The sequence below is a fragment of the Schistocerca serialis genome, chromosome 2 (assembly GCF_023864345.2).
Source record: "Schistocerca serialis cubense isolate TAMUIC-IGC-003099 chromosome 2, iqSchSeri2.2, whole genome shotgun sequence".
In the NCBI taxonomy this organism is placed as follows: domain Eukaryota; kingdom Metazoa; phylum Arthropoda; class Insecta; order Orthoptera; family Acrididae; genus Schistocerca; species Schistocerca serialis.
The window spans coordinates 668,684,891-668,712,548 of record NC_064639.1 but is presented as its reverse complement, the minus strand read 5'-3'; the positions used below and the strand labels follow the sequence as shown (position 1 = coordinate 668,712,548).

At 41.7% G+C, this 27,658-nt stretch overlaps 1 protein-coding gene across 3 annotated transcripts in view; it reads right to left on the bottom strand.

Moving 5' to 3' along the window:
* LOC126457759 (NADH dehydrogenase (ubiquinone) complex I, assembly factor 6) overlaps positions 1 to 24,179 on the bottom strand; it is an 88,383-nt gene extending 64,204 nt beyond the window's left edge. For 2 of the 3 annotated variants that reach the window (XR_007585523.1, XM_050094320.1), the window contains exons 1-3: positions 23,891 to 24,175; positions 23,570 to 23,792; positions 5,622 to 5,778 (exon numbers count right to left, since the gene is read on the bottom strand). Coding sequence is in view for 2 of the 3 variants with exons in the window: in XM_050094320.1 (XP_049950277.1) it covers positions 5,622 to 5,778; positions 23,570 to 23,792; positions 23,891 to 24,090 (580 nt within the window). In the remaining variant the exon portion in view is untranslated. Of the gene's footprint in view, positions 1 to 5,621; positions 5,779 to 23,569; positions 23,809 to 23,890 lie in introns of all 3 variants that reach the window. The other variant, XM_050094321.1, reaches the window with a different exon arrangement.
* Positions 24,180 to 27,658: the final 3,479 nt, after the last annotated feature.

Here is a 27,658-nt window from a genome sequence, read left to right as displayed (position 1 = left end):
ACCACTTGCTTTATTGTTTTTGAGTGTTTTGATGGCTTCAGGAATTTTTAACTTTGTAGGTGGGAAATCTTCCTCTAGAATTTGAAGTGTCACTGGAAATTCTAATTTATCTGTGGGAACTGGACAGTTTAACAGCTTTTCAAAAAATTTTGCAAAAATTTCATAATTTTGTTATTTAATCCCATTTTGCCAGTTTCATGTTTCAAAAAAATACTTGCTCCCTGATATCCTTTAAGTATGTGTTTAAAAGTTTGGTAAAAATTTCTAGTATTATTTTTGGTGAAATTTTCTTCTATTTCAATAAGCTGAGAATTTTCAAAGTTTCTTTTGATTTTCCAGATTATTTTTCATGCTTATTTTCTTTGTTGTCTGAATTGTTCAAAGTCTTCCTCTTTTTTCAAACACCTCATTTTCTCCATTTTTGAGCTCTTTGTATTAGTGCTTCTTCACATTCCTCATTCCACCAGGTCGTCTTATTATTCTTGGCCAATCCTAAAGTTTTTTCTGCTGCTTGAGTTATTTGCATCTGGAGTTCACGCCACTCACCTTCTTTACTTGCTTCAATTTCTTCTCTATATTTCTTTTTGTAATATTAGATTTAGTGGTGTTGTATCTGATCACTTTCTTGGTCGCCTTTCTAGTTTTAGATGGGAGAAATTTTATTTTAATCTTAGGGATATAATGATCTGAATCGAATTCCCCATTTCTGACTGTTTTAACATTCATTATTTCCGTGATACAACTTTTCGTTATACCTACGTGATCCAGTTGAAATTCTCCTAGGTTCGGATTTGGATGTCTCCGAGTTCTGGCTTTTCTTGGTAGTTTGCAGAAATGTGTGGACACGAGTTTTAACTGAAACATTTTACGCATATTGATCAGTCTTTCACCATTTCTGTTTGTTCTTGAGTGCACTGGATATTCACCTACAATAGTCCTAAATTTCTTTTCCCTCCCAATTTGTGCAGTGAAGTCACCAAGAAGTATTTTAATGTTCTTTTTAGGTATGATAAAAATTTCACTTTCTAAAAGATCCCAGAACTGATTTACTTTCTCCAGATTTCTTCTGTTGTCAGCATTTATAGGTGCATGTCAGTTTATGAGCGTGCAACTTTTATTGAAAACATTATCATTTAGATGCTTTTTAATCCATGCTGGAACAAGTGAACTCGGTGGCTGTTAGTGATTGGTGATGAATACCCAATCAGCCACAGATACTTTTAAAATGCTTTATATCAATTCCATAAACGGTTTTGGGCTATCATGTCCATCTTCAGATGGACAACGGTTCAGATCACATTAAAATTTTCAACAACGGCATGTTGTCTGCTCCTGCTCTGGACAAGAATATTTGGATATTTAGCGCCACTTTCTATGTTGTTTCAACAGCAAAAAAGTTGCTAATGATTCTGCATTATTCTAAATTAATGCAAGTTCATTAAATTTACATGCTAATGTAAAATAGTACCTTACATCTTCAGATATTTCTAGGATTCTTTAATTTTGAACAGTAGTCCATACCACAGAAGGTAAAGTGTATTACAACAACTGTCCAGTTAAGCGTAAGGGTAGTTTGCGGGTAATAGGCTCCTATGTAAAAGATACCAACCATTTCTTCCACCAACTCTCCACAGTTCCTGTTCCTTTACCACATGGTGCCGTCCTCATGACTACTGATGCCACCTCCATATGCACTAACATCCATAATGCCCATAACCTTGCCACTACCGAACGCTACCTTTCCCAGTGCCCAACAGATTCCAGCCTACAACATCACTCCTGGTCACCATGACAAACCATATCCTCACTCACCATTACTTCTCTTTTGAGGGCATCACCTATTAAGAAATCCAGGGTACAGCAATGGGCACCTACATGGCACTATCCTATGCCAACCTATTCATGGGTCATCTAGAGGAATCCTTCCTAACAACCCAGAACCCAAACCCCTCACCTGATTGAGATTTGCTGATGACACCTTTGTGATCTGGATCAAGGGTGAGAAGACTCTATCCACTTTCTTCCAGAACCTCAACACCTTTTGCCCCATTCACTTCACCTGGTCCTCTTCAACCCAAAGAGCCACCTTCCTTGATATTGGCCTCCACCTCAAAGATGGCTACCTCATTACCACTGTCTACATCAAATCTCCCAGCCACCAGCAATGCCTCCACTTTGACAGCTGCCACCCATTCCATACCAAGAAGTCCCTTCCATACAGCTTAGCCACTGTGGCCATCACATCTGTAGTGATGAGCAGTCCCTCTTGAAATATACCAAGGGTCTCATTCAGGCCTCCACAGACCACGATTACCCTCATCACATTGTACAGAAAGATATCTCCTGCACCTTATATTTCCAGTCATCTAACACCTCCCGAAGTCCCATTGTACGGCCACAGAGAAGCATTTCCCTAGTGAACCAGTACCACCCAGGACTGGAGCAACTGAATCACATTCTCCTTCACGGTTTCGGTTACCTCTCAAAGCGCCCTGAAATGAAAAATTTCCTACCCACTATCTTTCCGAGCCCTCCATGCTCCAAACCTACACACTACCCTTGTCAATCTCAACACAAACCCTGCTCCCAACTTCTTACCTCATGGCCCATATCCCTGCAATAGACCTAGATGCATAGACCGGTCCCATACATCCTTGCACTACCACCTACTCCAGTCACGTCACAAATACATCTATCCCATCAAAGGCAGGGCTGCCTGTGAAACCCGTCATGTGATTAACAAGCTAAGCTGCAACCATTGTGCTGTGTTCTATGCGGGCATGATAACAGACAAGCTTTCTGTCCACACGAATGGTCACCAACAAACTGTGGCCAAAAAACAACTGGACCACCCAGTTGCTGAGCACCCTGCCCAACACAACATTGTTCATCACAGCCTGTGCCATCTGGATCATTCGTTCCCACACAAGCTCTTCTGAATTGCACAAGTGGGAACTCTCCCTGCAATATATCCTAAGTTCCCATAAGCCTCCTGGCCTCAGCCTTCATTAGTCATTGTCCTACAACCACCTATCCCTTCCCTCTTCCCACTCCAGCACTTCGCAGCACACCCAGTCTTTTTCTTTCTCTCCTTTTCCACAGCACTCCTCCTACCCCTGCTCTCCATCTAACCTCCTAACTGCACCTAGCTGCCCTAACCTATTCTCCACCTTATACTGGCATCTTCCTACAAGCAGCACTTTACCATTCCCCATCTCTACCCTGCCATCCCTCCCTCACCTCCTCCTTACCCTCCACCACCCAGATTGCTTATCCTATCATGCACTGCTGCCTACAGTACGGCCTCGGCAGCAAGAGACTGTGTTCATGTGTGTGTGAATTGCGTTTGCACGAGTGTTTTTGTGTGTATATTATCTAATTTGGACGAAGGCCTTTCTGATCCAAAGCTTATTTGCTTGACCATCTTTTTGTTGTGCCTATCTGTCACTGAACATCTCCGCTATATGGTAAGTAGCAGTCTATCCTTTTCATAATATTTTCGAATTTCAAAATTTTGTTTTTTGGTTTCACTGTTCATCCAGTCGCCCCAAATTGCCATGCCTCAAACAGTGTAGGAAAGCCATTGGACTCCAAAACAGTCATCTTGGAATGGATAAATACAGGTCCTGTATGGTTTCCAAGGGTATCTTCTAACATTTTTCCTTCAAAATAGTGACAAGTTCAGCTAAGGATGTGGAATTGGACAGTGATCACCCGCCCTTCTCTCCAAGAAAGTAGACCACAGAGATTCAATAATCCTGAGATCTGTTGACTGCAGTGGCCAGGGAAGATGCAACAATTCATCCTCATGCTCACAAAACCAGTCCTGGACTATGCAAGCTGTGTGAACAGGGACCCTGTCATCTTGGAATACAGCATCATCATTCGGGAACAAACACTGTACCATGGGATGGACCTGATCAGTCAAAATAGTCGCATAATTCTTGGCAGTAAAGTGACCTCACATAGTGATCAAGAGGCCCATGTAACACCATGATATGGCTGTTGAGATCACTACTAAACCTCCACCACGTTTTACCCTTGGGTCATAAACTCACAGCGTGAAACAAAATTCATCATAGTCCAGGTCTTATGGAGCTCCCTTTGTGTTGTTTTCCTGCTGATAGGCTTCATGAGTACAACATTCAGTTCTGCAGTGACTTTTTGCAGCTGTAGTCCTCTTATTTTTTGACACAATCCTCTTCAATGACCATCTGTCACAATCACTCAGAATACACTTTTGTCCATGTTGTGACTTAGTGGATGATGTTTTTCCACATTCCCTATATGCAGTATTAATCTTCAATTTTGTGCCTCTTGAAACACCAAACACTTCGGCTACCTTAGTTATGGAAGTGCCCACCATATGAACACTAACAATTTGCACACAGTCAAATTCATTTCAATCCAACATAATGCACTCAGAACACAGAATACTGTTCTGATCAATACTGACACTTGCAACATATTAAGGACATTGACAGGTGCCGTTCATGGTCAAATACAGCAGCACAACCTGCAGGCTTGGATAGCACCTGCATTTATGTTCAAGCTTGCATTTCTCATGGTGTTTCCAATCTTTGTCCAAACCTGTATCTCAAATCTCTCTCTCTCTCTCTCTCTCTCTCTCTCTCTCTCTCTCTCTCTCTCTCTCTCTCTCTCACACACACACACACACACACACACACACACACACACACACACACACAAATTATAGCATTTCACATATAGTATGTAGAAGTGACATAATGATGTAAGGGGAAGTCCTGCTTGGAATGAAAACAATTACTGACAGCACATATCATCAATATCTTAAAGAAAAAATGATGAATAAAGGACAGAAATATTATGAAGCTGTAACTAGTGCTGAATTTTTGAAGTTTCTTTCTTCATGAATGCAAAGAGTGAATTACAAAAATTTCTACTGAATGTAGACTTTCAAAAGTAAAAATGGGTGCAAAAAAAATTTATTGCTTGTTCCACAAAATCTTAAGGAACACTAGCTCTAACCTAGTTAACCATAATGGGAACATATTTCTAGTTTTTCTCAATAGCAAGAGAGTTATACATATCTCACTTAGTTAGGTGCAGCTTGATGACAGACACAGAACTGAAATTAGCACATTATAGAGCCTGTGAAAATATCTTACTTAATGTGCCCCTTACACTCGGTGCTTTCCTGCTACTAAATGGCATAGTATCAATGTAACATTATGTGATAGGCTAATATTCTGCCCAGTTAGTAGTTGAATTCAGTGACAAACCTGAGAAGAATACAAAAGTGTCCCCCTTTAAATAACAGAATTTAACTGAAAACATTTGAGACAGAAAAGTTATCTAATATGTGCACTACAACCAAATTTCAAATGGGTATTCAGCTCATGCACTTAATTTATTTAACAGTTCTGAACACAGCAATGAACTTCCACAAACAGTCTGTTACAGGAAATAGGAACTTTCTATTGAATAGACAAGTTTTCAGTGTATTTCAGTGTAACACTAGGCAAATTAATTTGGAAGAAATGAATTTATTTTAATAAGATGAAATTTATCTTCAATGTTGGGTCTCACTCATTGTTGGCATTCAAGTTGAGATAATTTTTTTCAACACACATGCCTACCCAGTGCTTCCAGAAGCATATAGTATACTGGAGATGTTGACTCTTCTGCATATGACTCCATTTCATCAAGACTCAGAAATGAAGTAGAAAAATGGTTGGAGCGTGCCAATATGAGCCGTTTCAGGTGCCTTTTAGATAATGTATGCCTCTTGATAGCCTACAACAAAAGTTTTCCTGAATTAAAATGTTGTACATAAATTTTCTTTCACATTCGCTTGTAATATAAAGAAAGGAAGATCATAGTTTAATGCCCTGTCAACAACATAGTTATTAGAGATGAAGCCCAAGCTTGCACTGGAATGGATGAGGAAGCAAACTGGCAGTGTTTGTTTCAAAGGAAACATCCCAGAATTTGTCTTCGGCAATTTAAGGGAACCATGTAACCTAAACCTTAAAGGCCAGATAGGTTTTTGAGCCCCTATTCTCTCAAATGTACATACAGTGTCTTACCACAGTGCCATCTAGCTTTGCCAAAAAGATATTAACTAAAATGTGAATTAAGGACACTAGAATAAAGAATAAAATGTGCCAAAGCATCAATATAAAAATTTGTTAATGAGGTCAGTTGGGCACTTGAAACAGTCTCAGTTTAAATCTAATACCGTTAGAGATTAAAACAGTCTCAAAAAAAATCTGTATTAATCTTTTATGTAAAAGCAGTTACAATGGTTTCAAATACAGTGTCTTTAATCTCGCATCTGTCATAGAACTACACGGGTGGAAAAAAGAAATTAAGAATGTCATGGTTTACAAGCAATACAATGAATAAAAATAAACATTCCCTGTTTCCTATACATGATGTTTCCAATCTTATATGAAGGTTATGACTTGGAAGATGTATACACAATATGGACAGCATTTACTGTTTGATACACTGACAATTTCTTTTCAAAATCAAACAGCTGAAACTTTTATTACAGAGTTATTATGGAAACAGAGCAATGAAAGTGTTGGCAGAGGCAGAAAAAGTCAAACTAGGCAGGCTTTTGTGGCCAGTATTTGCATTCTTTGTGATTTTTGTTTGGTGAAACAAGCTCAGAAAGTCGAACTGTTTATACATATTATCATAATAGTGCAAAAGGGGAACATGGATAAATATTGGAGGGTGTGTCCGAATCCTCTCTGGGTGTTGTACAAGTTTGTAGATGGTTTAGGGGCAAGTGTGTGGTGTGGAAAAGCTCCAGACAAACCACCAGTGACCATACAACAGTTCTTCATTAACTTATTCAGTTCAAACAGTCTTAAGTGTGCTCTGTTTTCTGGCAAGGTCAGGTACTCCTTCGTAACATTCAGTGTCGTAACTACAGGTGATGGTTTATGGTGAATGGAGTGCATGCCTGCCTGGGAGGCACAGTGCTGAGCTGGTGTTTCAAGTATGCCACCTGAGGTAATATGACACGGCCATGCTTCATTCACAGACAGCCACATTCTTCTCTACTGCAGAAGGTCTCGGTGTCGCAGCAGCATGGTGATGGCATTGCCCAGAGTCAAAGTCTGGACCAATGCTGAAGAGCAGGGATGCCTGTCCAAGCTGGGCCAGATAGTAGTCCCGGTGGCACAGATAAGGCAACGGGTTCAACTGACACAGGCTGGGCATCACATACTGCACCGCTGGTCGAACAATGAAGAGCTGATTCAATTGCAGTTAAATACTGCTGTTTCCTCCTGATTTCACGGTAACATCAGTGTTTTGGGTCATGTAAATTGTTCAGGGCTGGGCAACAACCCCGTTGTTGTAATCAGCTACAATAACTTCTGCAGGCTAGCCTGGTGTAGTCTGTCAACACATTGGAATTGTTAAGCTGCTGAACACGCATTCCACTTGTCAATGCCTGACTTTGTCATGACCAGATTCTGACTTGGCAATGCACTACTGGTTCCAAGTCTCATTTAATAACTTTTAACCTTTACAATAATGTTATCAGACCAATGGCCAAGATCACAGAGTTCACTAATTTGTTTGTGAAGCTTGTGGTGGAGAAGAGTTGATGCTGTTTATTTTATTTAGCATTAAAGCCCACAATTTGTCCAGTTTCAATCCTCCTCCTTTTCTATTACATTATCTTTGTGTTTTCAGATTTCTAAGGTCTCTCTGTACATCCTAGCATAGTAATTACTTTGAACGGGAAAAATGACCTACGGTTAAATTATTGTTCTATACCTTCCTTTCATGACCCCTTTTAAGTGGATGTGTTTCTAGGACTGTAGTGTTTTTACAACATTGCAGAGCCCTTTGAAATGTTTGTAGTTTTTTAGGAATTCAGTGTACCTGCTTGATTTGCCTAGTTAAACTGTGTGGCCAATCTGTACTTTTGCATCTTACTTTTTAGTGTTTCCCTCTGACTGCTGAACATTTGTCTGGGGATCAATGGCACAAAATGTGGACACAGTTTTCAAATTGCAGAAAATGGCTGTAAAAATATTAACTAAATGCACTAGTCGGGTTCATTGCAAAAAACTGGATATCCTTACCATACCTAGTGAGTACATCTCCCAAGCTACTGTTAAAACATTACTATGTATTTCACTAACAAATCTATAAATAAACTTGTTTCACTAGCAGGTCTATATATAATCAATGAATAAAAGCCAGATTAGATTTACTGTACCAAGGAAAACAAACAAAAAATTCAAAACAGCATTTTGTATCAGGGAATAACACTTTATTACAAATAGCTCAAGGACACGTCCTGGAGTCATCAGCAGGTATCCAGTATGGAATGATGCAGTACAAAAATGTGTTCGATATTGTAAGTTATTTGCAAATCACGTGCAATCAAAAGAATATTGTACAATAGGGACCAACCAAATACAGTGCAGTTGTTAAGACACTAACCTTATATTCAGGTAGATGGAGTTTGGACTGTTGGTTGGTTGATTGGTTGGTTTAAAAGAGGGGGAAGGGAAAGCCAGCAACTCTGCAACATATTACCACTTCCACCCTAAAAGCACTAGGGTTGAGGACACAGAGGGACAAAGGACATGCGCTAAAACCTACATAGAAGTATAAAACCCACTCTCACAGATAAAACATAAAACTAAAGCTTCTGCTGAGACATCATTGCCCAGCACCAAAGGTAGGGAGCTGGGAAAGTTAAAGGTCCGCCGAAGAGCGGCTAAAAGTGAGCAGTCCAGCAAGAGGTGGAAAACTGACATTTGGGAGCCACAGGAACACAGAGGAAGGTCCTCGCGATGGAGTAGGTAACCATGCATTAGCCTTGTATGGCCAATGCAGAGCCAGCAGAGGACAACTGATTCCCTGTGAGAGACCACATGGAAGACTTCCACACATTTGTCGTCTTCTTAATGACTCGCAGCTTGTTGTGTGTACTGTTAGGCCATTCTGTCTCCCAAAGCCTGACAACCCTGCGGTGTAAGACAGAACACAGATCAGCTTCGGAGATGCCCATCTCCAAAAGCGGTTTCAACGTCACCTGTTTGGCCAGCCTGTCGGCAAGTTCATTGCCTGGGATTCCTATGTGTCCTGGGGTCCACACAAACGCCACTGAATGATGGGACCGTTCCAGGGCATAGATGGACTCCTGGATGGACGCTACCAGAGGATGGCGAGGGTAGCACTGGTCGATAGTTTGTAGGCTGCTCAATGAGTCAGTAAACAGGAAAAATGACACGTCAGGGCATGAGAAGATGTGCTCAAGAGCACAAGATATGGCCGCAGCTCTGCAGTGAAAACACTGTACCCATCTGCAAGGAGTACAAAATGCAGAAGTCGTCTGCATACAAAGAAGGTGAGGTGGAGGGCCCAACAGCTGCTGCTAGACCATTAACGGCCACTAGAAATAGATAGATACTCAATACAGAACCCTGCGGGACTCCATTCTCTTGGATATGGATGGAACTATGGGAGGCACCAACTTGGACATGGAAAGTATGGGGCGACAGGAAGTTTTGGATAAAAATTGGGAGCAGGCCCTGGAGACCCCACTCATACAATGTGGCAAGGATTTTATGTTGCCAGGTCATGTCGTATGCTTTACATAAGTCAAAAAAGACAGCAACCAGGTGTTGGCGTCTGGAAAAGGCTGTTCGGATGGCAGACTCGAGGGACACAACCTTATCAGTGGTAGAACGATCCTGCAGAAGCAGCCCTGACATGGAGCTAGTAGGCCAAGTGACTCCAGGACCCAACCCAACCACCGACACACCATACAGTCGAGCAGCTTACAAAGAATGTTGGCGAGGCTGATGGGCCAATAGCTATCCACATCAAGTGGATTTTTACCAGGTTTGAGCACCGGAATGGTGGTGCTCTCCCGCCACTGCGATGGAAAGACACCATCACACTAGATCTGGTTGAAGATGATGAGGATATGTCGCTTGTAGTCAGATGAGAGATGTTTAATCATCTGGCTGTGGATCCAATCAGGCCCAGGAACTGTGTCAGGGCAACGTGCTTGGACACTGAGGAGCTCCCACTCTGTAAATGGGGTGTTATGGGATTCACTGTGGCATGTAGTGAATGAGAGGACTTTCCCTTCCAGCCATCGTTTAAGAGTGCGAAAGGCTTGAGGTAATTCTCTGACACAGATGCTCGAGCAAAGCCCTCGGCAACCGCGTTTGCGTCGGTAGATAACACGCCATTTATGATAACACCAGGAACACCTGTTGGGGTTTGGTACCTGAATAGACGTTTGATCTTTACCCAGACTTGGGAAAGTTACAAATGACACCCTATGGTTGAGACTTATCTCTCCCAACACTCCTGCTTCAGTCATTTGACAAGTTGGCGAACGTTCAGAGGCTATAGGTGCTCCAAGGAAGGGTGCCACTTATGCTGCTATAGAGCTCACTGACGCTCTTTATTTGCTTCAGCAACTTCCGGTGACCACCAAGGGACTGCCTTACACCAGGGGCACCCTAAAGAGAGAGAGATCATGTTTTCTGACACAGAAACAACTGTTGTTGTTACCTACTCAACCATGACATCGATGTTACCATGTGGAGATTCAATGGTGGCAGCAGAGGCAAAAGTTTCTCAGTCCACCTTGTTTAAAGCCCATGTGAGCAGGCGTCCATGGGCCTGACGCTGGGGCAGTGACAGGAAGATGGCGAAATGGTCACTACCACACAGGTCGTCATGTGCTCTCCAGTGAATACATGGGAGAAGTCCTGGACTGCAAATTGATAAATCAATGGCCGAATAGCTACCACGAGCCACACTGAAATGTGTGGCAGCCCAGAATTTAAGAGGCAGAGGTCGAACTGAGACAGTAAAGTTTCGACATCTTTGGCTCGGCCAGTAAGCACGGTGCCACCTCACAAGGGGTTATGGGCATTAAAATCTCCCAAAAGTAGGAAAAGTTTATAGAGTTGATCAATCAGTGCAGCTAATACATTCAGGGGTACTACACCACCTGGAGGAAGATATACATTCAAGGGTACTACACCATCTGGAGGAAGATATATATTGTGGACAGTTATTTCCTGTGTCATCTTTATTCTGACAGCCACAGCTCCAAGAGGGGTTTGGAGGGGCACAGTGTCACTATAGACTGAGTTATAACATAAATGCAAACTCCGCCTGACACTCGATTATAGTTGCTATAATTCCTGTAATAGTCGCAGAGGGCAGGGGTCTGCATTGCCGGGAACCAGGTTTCCTGAAGGGCAATGCAGAGAGCAGGTGTAAAGCTTAACAGTTGCTGTAGCTCAGCCAGGTGGTGGAAAAAACCCCTGCAATTCCAGAGGAGTATGATGTCTTCGTGAGACTGGGAAGGCATGGAACATTCAATGAGGCAGTTTACGCCCCAGAGTCACCTGCTGCCACTGACTTTTTTGCCTGAGCAGTTTATATCCATTGTGTCTGAGGGTCTGGTGAGATCTAGGTCCTCAGTGGACACCAGAATCTCCACCCCCATCCTCAGATGCAGAGGTTGTAGGTAGCGGTGGTGTGGGTTCAAAAATGGCTCTGAGCACTATGGGACTTAACTGCCGAGATCATCAGTCCCCTAGAACTTAGAACTACTTAAACCTAACTAACCTAAGAACATCGCACACAACCATGCCCGGGGCAGGATTCAACCTGCGACCGTAGTGGGCGCGCGCTCCCAGACTGTAGCGCCTAGAACCGCTCGGCCACTCCGGCCGGCAGTGGAGTGGGTGCCACCGCAATTTCCTTGGTCTTAGGGGTCTTCTTTTTGGATTTCTCTCGCTGCTCCTTGGGTTTCCCTGGCTGGAAGGACTTCACTGGGTCAGTCTCTGGGACTGAGAATGAGTGTGAAGTCCTGTAACCGGCTGCTTTTGAGTTCTTCAGCCATTGGTGGGCGTCATCTTTCCCACAAGCAGAAACCTGGGAAGGGAGAGACCCAAGGAACCCCCTCCTAGCGAGAGAAGCCAAAGAAGACTTACGCTTCTCCAGCTTAGAAGTGGCGACGGACGTCCCCAATGGTTGGGGATGGGGGGGGGGGATGTGTTGTTCCTGAAGTAGGTGGTGCAGGAGCAGCAGGGAGGGAAATGCCCCCCACCATCAAGGGGGCAGGTGTAGTCTTCCGGCTCAGAGGTCACTGGGGTTGGCGGAGCTAATGGTGCCAGAACTGTTGCAGTGGCAGTGCAAGACAATGTCATACATACAGGATGAAGGCGTTAAAATTTTCTCTTAGCCTCAGTGTAGCTCAGTTGGTCCAGGTTACTTGTACTCCATGATTTTCCTTTCAATCTGGAGAATTCTGCAGTCTGGCGAGCAAGGCGAATGGTGCTCTCCGCAGTTGACATAAATAGGAGGCAGGGCACATGGAGTATTGGGATGTGATGGGCGTCCACAATCTCAACATGTGATGCTGGAAGTGCAGCGGGAAGACATATGGCCGAACTTCCAGCACTTAAAAGCACTGCAGCGGGGGAGGGATATAGGGCTTTACATCACAGCAGCAGACCATCACCTCGACCTTCTCAGGTAATGTATCACCCCTGAAGGCCAAGATGAAGGCACCGGTGGCAACCTGATTATCCCTCGGACCCCGGTGGACGTGCCGGACAAAATGAACACCTCGCTGCTCTACACTGGCGTGCAGTTCATTGTCAGACTGCAAAAGAAGGTCCCTGTGAAATATGATACCGTGGACCAAATTTTAACTCTTATGGGGCATGATGGTTACAGAAACATTCCCCTGATGGCACAAGTGAGTAACATCCGTGACTGAGCAGAGGATGCTGTTTTGACCAAGACTGATGCAGATCTCATTTTGGACAATCCCTCCAACCTCCACAAACTTGTTCTCAAAATGTTCAACAAAAACTGAGGCTTCATCGTCATGAAAGATTCTCCATCAGCTCTTGAACATACAAGGTACCGGGGCGAATAAGATCTGCTGCCATCCTTAGCCTGACATTCCTTCCATGGTATTGTCAGGGAGGGGAACGATTTGGGGTCGTACTTCTGTGCGGTGAATTGAGCTCGTGAACGCTTAGAGACTGCTGGTGTTTCACCACCTGAAAGAGAAGATGGACTACGCTTCATCGTGTGTCATCTGCCCTGATGCCACCCACTCTGACCACAGGCCCTCCCCACAGGTGCCACGCAGCCGCAGCAAAGGCCACCTGACAGGATGGCCATTGCCAGGAGTCCCGATGCCCCACCAGGCGTATGGGCATCTACCCCTTGGCATACATGGTGAGTTAACGGCACAGGCATCAGCAGAGCGATCCCTGTGTTGTCAGGGGGCTATAATCAACAGGGTACATGGCGGCACCACTACAATGGACTGGCTACCGTGCTGGACATCAGGTGCAAAGAAGTCCACGGTCATTGTCAATGCAAAAAGCGACACTGCATAGGGCATGGTGGAAAACACACACAGGAAGGTGTCCTCGCCCAAGAGGTGGAGAACGAGTGGGACTGAAATGCGACGATGAGAAAGTGGGCTGAAGATCTCAATGCACGATGGACACGATGCACCACGTAAGGCGCCCTTCCCCAATTGGCTCGCTCTTCGGAAAAATTTTGAAGAATGGAGGTCAAACCCTACAGAGGACCATCACTTAAAGGCCGAAACATGTGAAACTCCTTTTAGTCACTTCGTACGGCAGGTAGGAATACCTCAGGCCTATTCTTACTTCCAGACCAGCTGAGGGTGGAGTTTGGTCTGTCATCCGCCAATCGTGGTTTAGATTTTCTGTCATTTTCCTAAATCATTTCAGATAAATGCTGCGATAGTTCGATTAACAAGGCCATGAACAACCACTGACCACCTCGCCTACCCTAGTAGAAACATATTTATGTATTCTATGTGCAGGTGTTTTTGGTTTAACTATTTTCATTGTGTTATTATGATAAATCTTTTATCACTGTGAGATGATCACTGAATGAATGAAGAAATATTGGTGCGTGTGTGTTTTCATTTTTATATTTTTTACTGACAGAGAGAAATTATCAGCCATCTCTTCCAAAAGTGTGAGTACAGTGCCATAACCACAAGATTGCTTAATGTTTTGTTGTGCTGAGAGTTTTGTTCATTAACAAATTTATTGCCTTCATTTAAGAAAACCCAAAGATTTGTATCACCATTACTTGTGTGTAATTTGGAGTAAAGGAGACCATTCACTGAATAGTAGAAGCATTGAGCTGTCTACAGACATGCAAAATAGACAAAGAGAACTTGCTAGCTTTCGGAACACATCCTTTATTGAGCTACAGCATGTGCACAAATGCCCATGTCCACCCTCACACACGCATGCATGCGCACGCACGCACGCACACACACTACATTGTGGCTGCTCCACAAAAAATGCCGGAAATGCATGTTGGCAGGTGGATTAGGGTGGGGTGTGGGTTGCGTCTAGTATGTTTGGTAGAGGGAGAGGCAAGAAGCAGGAAGACCAAGTTGCAGGGATGGTAGCTAGTTACTCAGGGAGGTGGCAGGTTTGCTGGCTAGGAATGTGGGAGGGAGGGGTGGTAGATGTATGGGCTAGGCATGTGATCCACACATATCAGAAAGGGTCAAGTGCAGTACACAATGAAGGTGACGTGGAGACATAAATTTGGAGGGGGTGATAGAACAGAGGAAGGAAACGACACTGGGGCCACGAGGATTAGAGGAGTGAAGGATGTGTTGCAAGGATACCTCCCAGTCATGTAGTTCAGAAAAACTGGTGATGGAGGAAAAGATCCAGATGGCCTGGGTTGTGATCAAGCAGCCACTGAAATGATCTGCCCAGCTGCATGTTGTGCAGCTGGGTGGTCAACTTTGTTCTCGTTCACAGTTTGTGGTGGCCATTTATTTTGGTGGATAGCTTGTTGGTTATCATATCAGTGTAAAATGCAGTGCAGGGATTATCATAAGGCTGATTTCACAGGTGATGTCTGATGGGGTAGAATAAAACTGTGGCAGGACTGGAATAGGAAGGGTTGGGTGGGTACATAGGGGAGGTCTTGCACCTGGGTCTTTCATAGGGATACGGACCCTGTGTCAAGGGGTTGGGAGTACAAGTGGCACAGGTATGGACTATGATGATATGTACATTGTGCAGGTGAGGTAATAACACTTGGAATGGAGGGAGGAATGGGGGGGGGGGGCGGGGGGGGGGGGGGGGGGGGATCTTAGGTACGGTGTGTCTCACTTCCAGGCATGATTACATGTATATGCATACTTAAAATGAGTGGGTGAATTGACTGGGATCACTGGTGTATGGGGTATAAGAGACACCTCTCCAGCTGGTGTATCTGTGAAAATAGTAGCTTCAAATGACAGTACTTTGCATAGTTTTAATCTTAAAATGGATAGGATTATATAAAGTTTTGGAAAATTGAGATTCCATAGCAGTATTCTAATCATAAACCGATAAGCTACAAATACAAGTTTCCAGTTTTCGTCCCACCTCTATCTGCCTATATCCTCCTCCCCACTCTCTACATCCCCTCCTCATCCTCTCTTTGTCCATTTCATCCACCCCTTCTCCCTGACTATATCTTCCACCCCCTCCCTCTGACCATATCCTTCTCCCCATCTCTGCCTCCCCCTCTTCCTTTTTGACCTGCCCACCAACTCTCTACATCTTCTGCTTGCCTCATGCATATATAGTGCCCAGGGGTACCAGCCACTACACACATAATGGCTATAATACATGCCTACAAAACACAATGCTCACATGGTCCAGAGCAACCACGGGGGATTTTCAAAAATGCCCCCAGACAGCCAGGTGGCACACTGAGAGCAAGCCAACAGGAAAAGGCCATTGGCCACATCACAAGACAATCGGGCGTCAGTTACTTGGGGGCAGCAGGTCTCTTCCTGAGCAACAGCTATTTAAGGAAACCCACGGATCACTGCAGACAATTCCCATCAACAAGAGTTGGGTGACTCGTGCACCAACTGCTTGTAGTCCCTCAATTAAGTTCTCGTCAATGTGTCATTGGCGACAACAGCAAAATGCCAAGAAGTAGGCCTCTGTATTGGAAAAGAGCTTTTTTCAAGTGTTAGTCATTTCAGAGTTTAGTTCCACCTCCAGGAAGTTAGGTGGAGCCAAATCTAAAGAATTTTATTTTATTTGTAACTGCAGAAGAGGCAGAGTTAATTTGTAATTTTAAATTGTGGCATACAGATTTTTGGTTTTCGGAAGGACAATAAAGAAGCTATTGTACTCCTACTGCGACTCTTTCAATTAGGAAAGACAGACAGACTTTGCACCCTCCACCCCTCTTTCTGTCCATTTCCTCCTCTCCCCAGTCCATCCTCTCCTGAATCCATCTCAACCTCTCCCCAGCCATGCTCATTGGTATGTGTACCCCTGCAATACAGTTCAATAAATCAGGTGGATAATACTCCCAAAACATGCCGGTCACACAGGGCAGGCTACAATCATTTATTTACCCCTGACATACAGACCACTGTGCAAAGGGGGTCAATAAAGCAGTCTTATACTACTACAACATAACATGTCTGTCTGTCAGATTATCCTACACACTGGGATCTGGAAAAGCACTTCTTGCTCTTGTCATGAAAGTTGTTCTGTTAAGTAGGTTGATATGGAAAGCCAGTACTGTTCCCACACAACAAGCCTGCCATACAAGGCAGCCTACAATCCAAGGGCCGCAAAAAAAAAAAAAATGTTTTTGCTTGTATCTCCACTCCTCCTGAAGCTATGAGGTTATAAATCCAACACTACTGGGGATTTGCAGGGCCTGCTGTTTCTATGCCAAATTTATTTGAAACTTATCCAGTGGCTTGGGAGGAGATACCAGAAAATAAGAAAAACTATCAAAAGCTTTGACATGTTTGGTAACATTGTTAAACAATGCCTTGTCTTTATATACCAATGTAGATAATCACCCTTGTCCCCTGATATTTTAAAAGATGTTCCCCACTCCGTGAATTGCCTGGTTTTCATATATCACTGTGTAAGAGAGTTTAGCACTAGTTGGGGCACTCTCTTGAGCTGACGTGTGTGCTATTGTGTCAAATTTTACCTGGTGCTTGTTCCTTTCATAAATTTGCTTTAGTGTAGTGGGATAATTTTTTCCACGAGTATGTGCTACATAGTTATTATTAGAAGACATTTATCGGGTTTTGTTGAAGTTTTTGTAGCATTTTTCTTGTTATTCCATCTCTGATTTTCCATTAATTTCTAAAATTTTAGTATTTTAATTGTGTTCAATTGTCTGATTCATTCTGAAGGTAGAGTGAAGTCTGAAAAAGTTATGATCATTTTGCTGTATCAGTTTCAAGAAATAACATTCAGAGGAGAATCTCGTAAAATGAAGGTAAAGTTGGGTTTGAAGTTTATTAATGTTTTCCAATAAGTTTCAAACAACATAAGTGACCAGACACTTAAGATCTAATGTTTTTCAAATGATTGTATATATTATACATTCACGTTTACAACTGTTTAATTTCTAAAATTCGAATGTAAGATGTATTTCATTTTTTGTCTACTAATTTTGATATTTTGTTTTTATGGGATGAATTTTGAAGCTGCAGGTAATTTCAGTGATTTTACCATCTATGAACATTTCTAAACACAAATAATATGGTTTCCTTTCTTGAATGCAATTCAGTTGATTAGAGGGGAATTTTTATAAAGTGTGGGAAAATAACATGTTTTGGGGGGGTGGGGGTGGGGGTGGAGGTGGAGGAGGGGGTGAAACTGACCACACTGAATGTAACTAGAAATTCTCTTTGTTTGGTAGAATTCTATGGTAGTTATATGCACTTAATTTTGTAGTTCCAAGATACAGGAAGTTGTTTACATTGATAATTGTGAAAAATATCAAGAAAGCACGTGCCTATGGACTAAACAAAACTGCAAATATTCTCGTAAAATTTTAGAATTTGAACTGTGAATGGAGCATGAAACAAGCATGTGTAAAGTACGTTGTTCCAAAAGTATGCTTTTCAGCAGGGTTTCTCGGATTGAACAGAATATAATATGGTGGCTCAACAGTCTTTTCTTCTCTTTAGGAAAATACACTGATCAACCAGAACATCATAACCACCGACCTCCTATTGTATAAACCTATTCAGGCTATAGCAATATCACCAGGTGAGGAATTACTGCTTGTCAGAAACACACACAGAGCATGTAATATCAGTGCATGTGCTGTCCATATGTAGACTGAAGAAGGCGCACAATCTATCTGAGTTTCGCCGAGAGCAGATTATGACAGCCCGGGGACTTGGCACAAGCATTTCGGAAACTGCATGGCTTGTTGGGTGTTCGAAAAATGCTGTGGTGACTGTCTTCAAATACATGGTGAAACCACATCCAAACATCGCATGGTTGGGCTGCCACGCCTTGTGACAGATTTAGGATGTCGTAGGTTGAGCAGGGTGGTAAAACATGTGGTGAACTGAGGAGGAACCAACATCAGAATTTAATGCTGGGCAGAGTGCAAGCGTGTCTGAACATACAGTGCACTGAACATTGCTAACTATTGGCTCCGCAGCTGACAACCCATGCATGTGCCAATGTTAACACCAAATCAGCAACTACAACAGAAATGGTAATGTGACCACTGGCCCTGGACATTGGCACAGTGGCAAAGCATTGCCTAGTCTGATGAATCCCGATACCTTCATCATGCCAATAGGAGAGCATAAATCTGTCGTCTTCCAGAGGAACAGCTTTTTGACGCCCGTACTACAGGGCAGAGCAAGTTGGCGGCAGCATCCATGGGTCAGTGGAGCTTGTGCAAGGCACCATAACAGCCAAGGAGTATTGTGTTGGTGCAGATCATGTACAACCCTTCATGACAATCATGTGTCCCGACGGCAGTGGTGTTTTTCAACAAGATAATGCGTCATGTCACAAGGACAGGCATGCGACGGAGTGGTTTGAGGAACACAGTGGCGAGTTCCAATTGATGTGGTGGCCCACCAACTCACCAAATCTTAATCCAATTGAACACATCAGGGATGTGACAAAGTGGCTTCACAGCTCACTGCCCCCCCCCCCCCCCACACCCCTGGAATTTACGGGAATTAGATGTGGTGCTAACTCCCTCCAGTGTCCTACCATGCCATGATGCATAGCTGCTGTTATCCATGCAAAAGGAGGGCATACTAGCTATTTGGTGAGTGGTTGTAAATGTTCTGGCTGATCAGTGTATTACACTGTGCATCTTGGGGCTTTCCATTAAATACTCTCCATGCCACGTTGTTTGTCAAAGGATATCTGGATAGAGTAGAAAGTGAAGAAAAAAAACTGAACAATATGCCTGGAATTGAATGGGGTATGAGCTGCAAGACCAAATGTTAATGAAGATGTATATAGGGGTTATTATAGCAGTCTTTATCACACAATAAAAGGGCAACCAGCTGAAAATTGATCCAATTATGATGAAAGTAACTTGTCGTGATAACACTGTTAAACACACAAAAATCTTTGTACCATTTCTGACATGTGTGTCTAAGGTTGGAACTTCTCTACTGCCATATGTAGTATATAAAGCGGCTCATTTATATGACAACTGAAGAGAGGGAGGAGCGACAGGAGCTCCATTTTGCACAGAATTGTGTTGCAGTAGAGGAACACCTTACAATGTTTTGATATCGTGACATTTACTGACCGGTTCAAATCAGTGTTTCTAACAGAAATCAGTTATCTGTATGGGGCAAAAAATTCCTAACAGGTGACAACTTACCACACTTTACAGACAATGCATTTCAGCTGTATAATAAAAATGATGTTTTTTATCCCTTCCAGCCAATGCTACTCATCTACATCAATCAGTAGATATTCACTTTTTTTAGGCCATAGAAAAAAAAGGGGACGAAATTTTTTTAACAGCAGGAAGAAAGGTCACTCCAAGACATCTGCTGTAGAACAGAATCTATATCCAAACTGTTACAACATATGCTTAATGTACCACCACAAATGCAACAGATCATCAATGACTTTGAAGCCACAGTAATCTTTCCATCAGATATATATAATCTCCGGAAGATAATTCCCAGAAGAGAAGGAACACTACCTTATAGACATCTTGACATGCCCAGGTTGATTAAAGAAACAGTTGTGGAATTTCTAAGCCAAAGGACACAGTTGTCTTGAGCACCTAGCTCGGCGGCCCACGTGCAATGGAGATATCTTAGACATTGTAGCTACAAATAAGCTGGATCTTATCAACAATATCAGTACAGAAATGGGGATTAATGATCACAATGCCATTATAGCAATTATGGTTACAAAAGTTAAAAAAACAGTCAAGAAGGCTCGGAGAGTGTTTCTGCTAGATAGAACAGATAAACAGTTGTTAGCATTCCACTTAGAGAATGGACTGACGTCACTTAGTGCTAATAGGAAGGATGTAGAGGGATTATGGGTGAAGTTCAAGCAGAATATAAATCATGGTCTGGAAAGTTATATTCGTAGTTGGTTCATAAAGGATGGAATAAAACCACCATAGTTTAATAACAAAATATGGAATATGCTGAGGAAGCAAAACCTATTGAATTCTCAGTTCAAAAGAGAACACCCAAATGATGACAGGCAAAAGTTGGTAGATTCATGCACCTTTCAATAGGTCTATGCAAGAAACACACAACTAACAACCCCCTTAATACCTTAGCAAACCATCTGGCTGAGAACCCAAGAAAATTCTGGTCATATGTAAAATCACCAATAGGCTCTAAGGCTTCTGTTCCGTCTCTTGTTGTCTGGTGAGGAAGTTGAAGTTAGCATAACGAGAGCCGAAGTTTTCAATTTTGTGTTCAAGAAATCATACACAGGAGTATCATACAAACATACAATCATTTAACCAATGGACAGACTCCCGTATGCACAACACAATAATAAGCATGCCTGGTGTAGAGAAACAACCGAAAGATTTGAAAGCAAATAATCTCAGTTCGAATGTGATAAATTTTCTTGATACTAAAAAGCTTATGTCCATGAATCAGCGCGGTTTTAGAAAGCATCGCTTATGCTAAACTCATCTTGCCCTTTTCTCCCATGATGTACTGCGAACTATGGATTAACGGCAACAAGCAGCTTCCATATTTCTAGATTTCCAAGAAGCATTTGACACGATGCCCCATTGCAGGCTGTTACTGAAGGTACAAGCACATGGAATAGGTTCCAACATACCTGATTGGCTCAAAGACTTCTTAAGTATTAGAGCCCAGTACACTGTCCTTGACAGCAAGTGTTCATCAAGGACAAGGGTATCATCATGAATGCCCCAGAGAAGTGTGACAGGACAGCTGTTGTTCACTACATATACATAGATGATTTGGCAGATGGGCTGGGCAGCAACCTGTGGTTGTCTGCTGATGACGCTGTGGTGTACAATGAGGTGTTAGGAGGATACAATATGACTTAGACCAAAATTATGATTGGTGTGATGAGTGACAGCAAGCTCTAAATGTGGGAAAATTTAAGTTAATGCAGATAAGTAGGAAAAAAATGTGAATGAGTATAAATATCTGGGCATGACGTTTCAAAGCTTTGTGAAATGGAACAAGCATGTGAGGACTGTGGTAAGTGAACGGCTGACTTGAGTTTATTGGGGGAATTTTGGGAAAGTGTGTCTCACCTGTAAAAGGTCCGCATATAGGATGCTGGTGCAGCCGGACATCAAAGCAATTCAGAGGTGGGCAGCTTGATTTATTACCAGTAGCTTCAACAAAACATAAGCATTACAAAGATGCTTCGGGAGCTCAAATGTAAATCCCTGGATAGATGGCGATGTTCTTTACGAGGAACACTATTGAGAAAATTCAAAGCACCAGTATTTGAAGCGGCTCCTGGTCGATTCTACCACCTTGGGCATAAGGATCATGAAGATAAGGTATGAGAAATTAGGGCTCACACGGAGGCATGTACTGTCCTATTTTTCCCTTGCTCTATTGTGAATGGAAAAGGAAAGGAAATGACTAGTGGTGGTACTGGGCACCCTCCACCATGCATCATACGGTGGCTTGCAGAGTATCTATGTAGGTGCAGCTCTGATAAAGCCTTCACCCATTAACGCAGAGGAAGTCAAAAATACACTATGTTTCAATCCTTGTAAGACAGTTTCAACATAAACACTCTCTTCAAATACAAATTATGGTGCCAGTTCCATAAAATCAAAGTCACCTGTAATACTATTTATTTCTCCGGCAAACAGCGACATTCTACTGACACAAAGAAAACTGTAAAACCCATACGAGAAGAAATTGCACCTGCACAACCTGTAAAGTGGTGGAAGAAAGTGATTGTGCTATGATTTTGACGTTAAATTCATACGCTGTAGAGATAAAATTCCAGATGCATTTTACTTTCTTTGGTCGATACTTCACTCATTGAGATTAGTCAATTAAGTAGTAAGTGATTTCTGTACTCCTGAAATACTAACTTCTCAACAGAAATCTAACTTCATTCAAATTTTGTGTTCAAGAGTACAGTGTTTACTGAAATGCAAAAATAAAATTGATTTTATAGTGCTCATACAGAGTATTCTAGTGTAAGACTGTGGTACAAATAAGTTATTTCTGTTTTATTTTTCTATGTGTTTGAAGCTAATTTCATTCTCATCATTTAAAGAGTGGGATTTCTATAAAAGCTGTGTTTCAAACATTTTCTTTAACATATAATATAATCAATTTTATGTGTGTCTTAGTGTGACAACAAAACACTGTATATAGCTGCCTTGTTACATGTTAACCTTCATGCCATGTCTTTCTTTTTTAAAATACTAACGTCCTGTGCATTAAAATGTGTATGTGGTCACCTTTGTTCCTGATGAGAGGAACATAACTGAACAATTTTTAAAGTGTTTTTTATAATACTGAAATTCAGTGTGTTTCAATTCCTCAGATACACATGATCATGTTTTCAGGCGGAATAAAAAGATCTTAAGCGGTACAGTAGCATAAAGGTAAGAACCGGGCATCTTCACCTCAGTTTTGGTAGCAATGAGATGACCTCAAAAACATTAATTCATCGTTAACAAAACACCTATGAAAACAATGTCTCTGCGTAATCTAATTAAATAAATCGTGCCAAATCACTAGCAAAACATTTATGGCACCTAAACAAAATAAGTAATGTCTAACAGTTTTAAAATGTTTCAACACTGACACTGTACTTTTCCAAGAAGTTTACAAATGGTTCAAATGGCAGAATGAAATTGTTACTGTTGACCTGCAATGGGCAATGTTAACATTACGAAGTATTTGGTGTCAACTCTCCTTCCAGAACGTTGTAAAGGCGATTGTGTTGCACAGGACAAGCTGTAGAGTATCTCTTATTTCGATAAAATAAAATCTGCATCGGTGAGAGTAGCCTGCTGATTTTGTAAATGTTTGTAAGTCAGTATCATACTATTTTCCATTATTCCTTCGATACAATGGAGAACTCATGTTTTGCAAATTCATTATCGCGTCAGCTGTGAAAAAGTGTGCGATAAATAGTCTATCGTGTTTCGCATCCGTGATGGACTGTGGAATATTTACACGCACGGAAAATGACAATACCTGTTTGACAGTGCGTACTAAACAAATAATACTCACACGATAAAGTTCACTAGCAACTGGTTGCTTTGGCACATGTCCATTGTAAATTTTATCAATGGTTTCTTCCCAGAATTTCAGCCTCATTTGACCAATACGTGGATCACTCACGCTATCCTGAACTCTTGCTGTCTCGATGTTAAATGCACGGATTGCAAAAGCAGAAGTCCGAATATCGTTAGGGAGGAGTAACGTACACAAGAAATTCTCGTAGTCGAAGTTTCTGCAAATTAGAAACACTGAAAGTAGTAAGAGAAATTATTCATCACATTTATGGCACTGACGAGTAATCTTTAATAACAGAGGTTATGAACGACTTACTTAACCATATTCACGCAATACCCTGAAGAAGTTTCTTTGGAAGTACTATATTTCATTAATGACTTCTTACATACTTCGCTCCGTGGCACTGCATAACCATAAGTTCTGCGTAAACTACCGAAGCACTTCATTTGAGCGTTTGAGCTCGCCGCCTGTGCACATCCGGTTCCCCCTATCTCCCCAACTGCAACGATCAACATGCGTATTGTACCACGCTGCAGCGTGCTTGTATTACACTGGGTCCCCGAGTTCTCGCGTTTTGAGTTTCATGTAGCCCCTAGGCAATCGAAACTATCGGATAAAATAGCTGGAAAAGCCGTCGAGATGCTCAAGTATTATGCCACGAAGAGAAATATTACTTCTGAGCCGAAGAAAATTATATTTTCCTTCATCGCGACAATTATAAAACTGCCATTTGATACTTTTTTTGCACACTTCAGCTATTACAGAGAAAGGCGCAAAAAAAGAAAAAAAGGGAAACCGTATTCTTTCTGTTCTTTACCAAATATTAACACAAACGGTTTAACAGCAGAAACTCCAATTCACATTTAGGCTACTCAAAAAATTGATGTACTGCAATTTATACTTTCCGAATTTGTATACATAAAGGTAGTTTGCTTACATGAAGGTTGGCTCAAAAAAGAATGCTTAGAGGTTTTAAATAAAATAAATGATTTTAAACAAGCCAGCGGCTTTTGAAGAAATGTCACATTTCCTGGGGTACCAAACTTTATGTCTCCATAAATTATAAAGTGAACAGTTTCAATCAAGAATGTATTTTTGGAACTAGTTGTGGAGAGCTATGTGATTTAAATACTGTCATAATATTATGTTACAGAATTCCTGGACGTTCTGTCACCAAATTTTTCTGAGAAAAACTTAACAAGAAAGCAAGAAAAAGATTGTGATTGCAGTAGAGTTCTATCTGAAAACATTACAGCAGTTGAAACCAGTGACACTGTAAAATTTTGTGTTTTAATCCAGAAATCCAGGTTTAAGTTAAATCTCATTGTGTGGACTAGAGACAACTTCCAGCTAACAATCTGCTTCGATAACATTCTTACTAATTATGAGTCTGACAACACAGGGAAGTTTTCCCTAGATTTAGGGATATCTGATCACTCAGCTTTGTTTACAGATCCCCCAAAAACAGAGAAACTAAACTCTGATCTGATATAAGAAGGAATTCCAGTAAAGAAATTTTAGATTTGTTCAGTGATAAGTTAAGCATTATAAACTTGCCTTTAGACCAATATGCTTCCAAGTTACAAAAACTTTGATAAATTTTTAATTTGTTTGTAGATTTATTCAATGAAACATTTCCTCCAAAATCCTATCAAAAGAGAAATTCATGTTAAGCACTATGAGACTTTAATTTAAAAAATTTGTACTGGAAAAAAAAACTGGCAAGCAGTATTTTCATAAGCAAACAAAGTGAAATCAGAGCAGGGAGTAAATGTTAAATGTCAATGCATTTGGCAGATTAAGATAAAGGATGATATTATTGTAAATCCTGTTAAAGTGTCAATGAAGTCTTTGTTAATGTAGCAAAATATGATGTAGGTTGCAATATCACCAATATTATGAAAAGGATAGATTGTTATTCACTGTAAAGATGCCGTGTTGAGTTGCAAAAATGGAAAACTGTTACACATTAAGTTTTTGGCCAAAGCCTTCTTTAGAAAGGAAAAACACACACATTCACACAAGTAAGTACTTCTCATGCACACATGACCACTATCTCCAACTGTTCTGGCTCCAGTCAATGGAAATCTCATCATGGATGATAATATAATTAAAGAAACTTGGCAGCCTTACATTGATGAGCTGTGAAAGATATGCAGCATACATAAGAAGAATTTGCTGTATCATGTAATGGCCATGAAAAGGTGTGGACAATCATTGGGACATGGAAAGGAAACAGTTGCAGATAATCCATCATTTGAAACATCTTGACAGTGTTGTCTCTGATACTGGTTCTACAGACAAAGAAATCACCCAGAGATCCATGCAGGTAGTAACTTCCATGAAATTGTTAAAGATCTAATGTGGAACGAAGAAGTACTGCTAAAATATAAGACAGTCGTCTATGAAACCTATTGCATTCTCATTCTAACACATGGTTGTGACGACGGTTCAATCCCGTCTCCGGCCTTCCTGATTTAGGTTTTCCGTGATTTCCCTAAATCGTTTCAGGCAAATGCTGAGATGGTTCCTTTGAAAGGGCACGGCCGATTTCCTTCCCAATCCTTCCCTAACCCGAGCTTACGCTCCGTCTCTAATGACCTCGTTGTCGACGGGACGTTAAACGCTAACCACCACCACCACATGGTTGTGAAACACAGACCATGAGAAATAAAGAATAAAGACATCAGCAGAATTCAGGCAGCTGAGATGAGGTTTTTCCGTAGCAGAATTGGAGAGATATGGAGGGATAGAAACTGTAATGTGGAAATATGAAAACAGGCTCAAGATATAAGGCTACAAGACAAAATAACCTCACAGTGGCTGAGATGGTATGGACATACGTGATGCTTGGATGCCAACAGGCTACAAAGTGTAATTTATAAAATAAAACTCAGAAATAGAAGTCTAAATCTATATTTACATACATACTCCACAAGCTGCTACACAGTGCATGGCAGAGCGTAGCCTGTATGACCACTAGTCATTCCCTTTTTCATTCTGCTCGCAAACAGAGAGAGAGAAAAATGACTGGTTACACCTTTGTCTGAGCCCTAATTTGTCGTATCTCATCTTTGTCATCCTTATATGAAATGTATGTTGGTGACAGTAGAATCATTCTGCAGAAAAAAAAGTCTTCTCTCCAGGGATTCCCGCTTGAGTTCCTAAAGCACCTCTGTAATACTGAAGTGTTGTTTGGACCTAGCAGCCTACCTCTGAAATGCTTCGATGTCTTCCTTTAACCCAACCTTATGCAGATACCAAACACTCGAGCAGTACTCAATAATGAGCTGCAGTAGCTTCCTGCGTGCCGTCTCAGATGAACCACACTTTCCCAAAATTCTCCCAGAAGCTAAAGTTGACCATTTGCCATCCTTACCACCACCTTCAAACATTGGGTCCATTTCATATCACTTTGCAGCATTATGCCCAGATATTTAAATAATGTGACTGTGTCAAACAGGACACTAATAATGCTGTATCTGAACATTACAGGTTTGTTTTTCCTGCTCATCTGCATTAAATTACATTTTTCCACATTTAGAGCTAGCTCCCATTCGTCACGCCATCTATAAATTTGTTCTAAGTCATCTTGTATCTTCCTACTGTCTGTCAACTTTGACACCTTCCCATACACCAAAGTATCATCAGTGAATAATCACAGATTGCTGCCCATCCTATCTGCCAGATCACTTATGTATATAGAAAATAATGGTGGTCCTATCACACTTTCCTGGGGTAATTCTGATGATACCCTCGTCTCTGATGAACATTCACCATCAAAGACAACATACTGGGTTCTATTACTTACGAAATCTTTGAGCCACTCACATATCTGTGGGAACTATTCCATGTGCTTGTACCTTCATTGAAAGCCAACAGTGGGGCAGCATGTTTTTCAGAAATCTAGAAATATGGAATCTGCCTGTTGTCCTTCATACACAGTTTGCAGTATACCATGTGAGAAAAGAGGAAGCTGAACTTTGCACAAGTGATGCTTCCTTCAAAGTGCTGATTTGTGGACAAAACTGTATTGGTCTCAAGCAAATTTGTTATATTCAAACTGAGTATACGTTCAAGAAT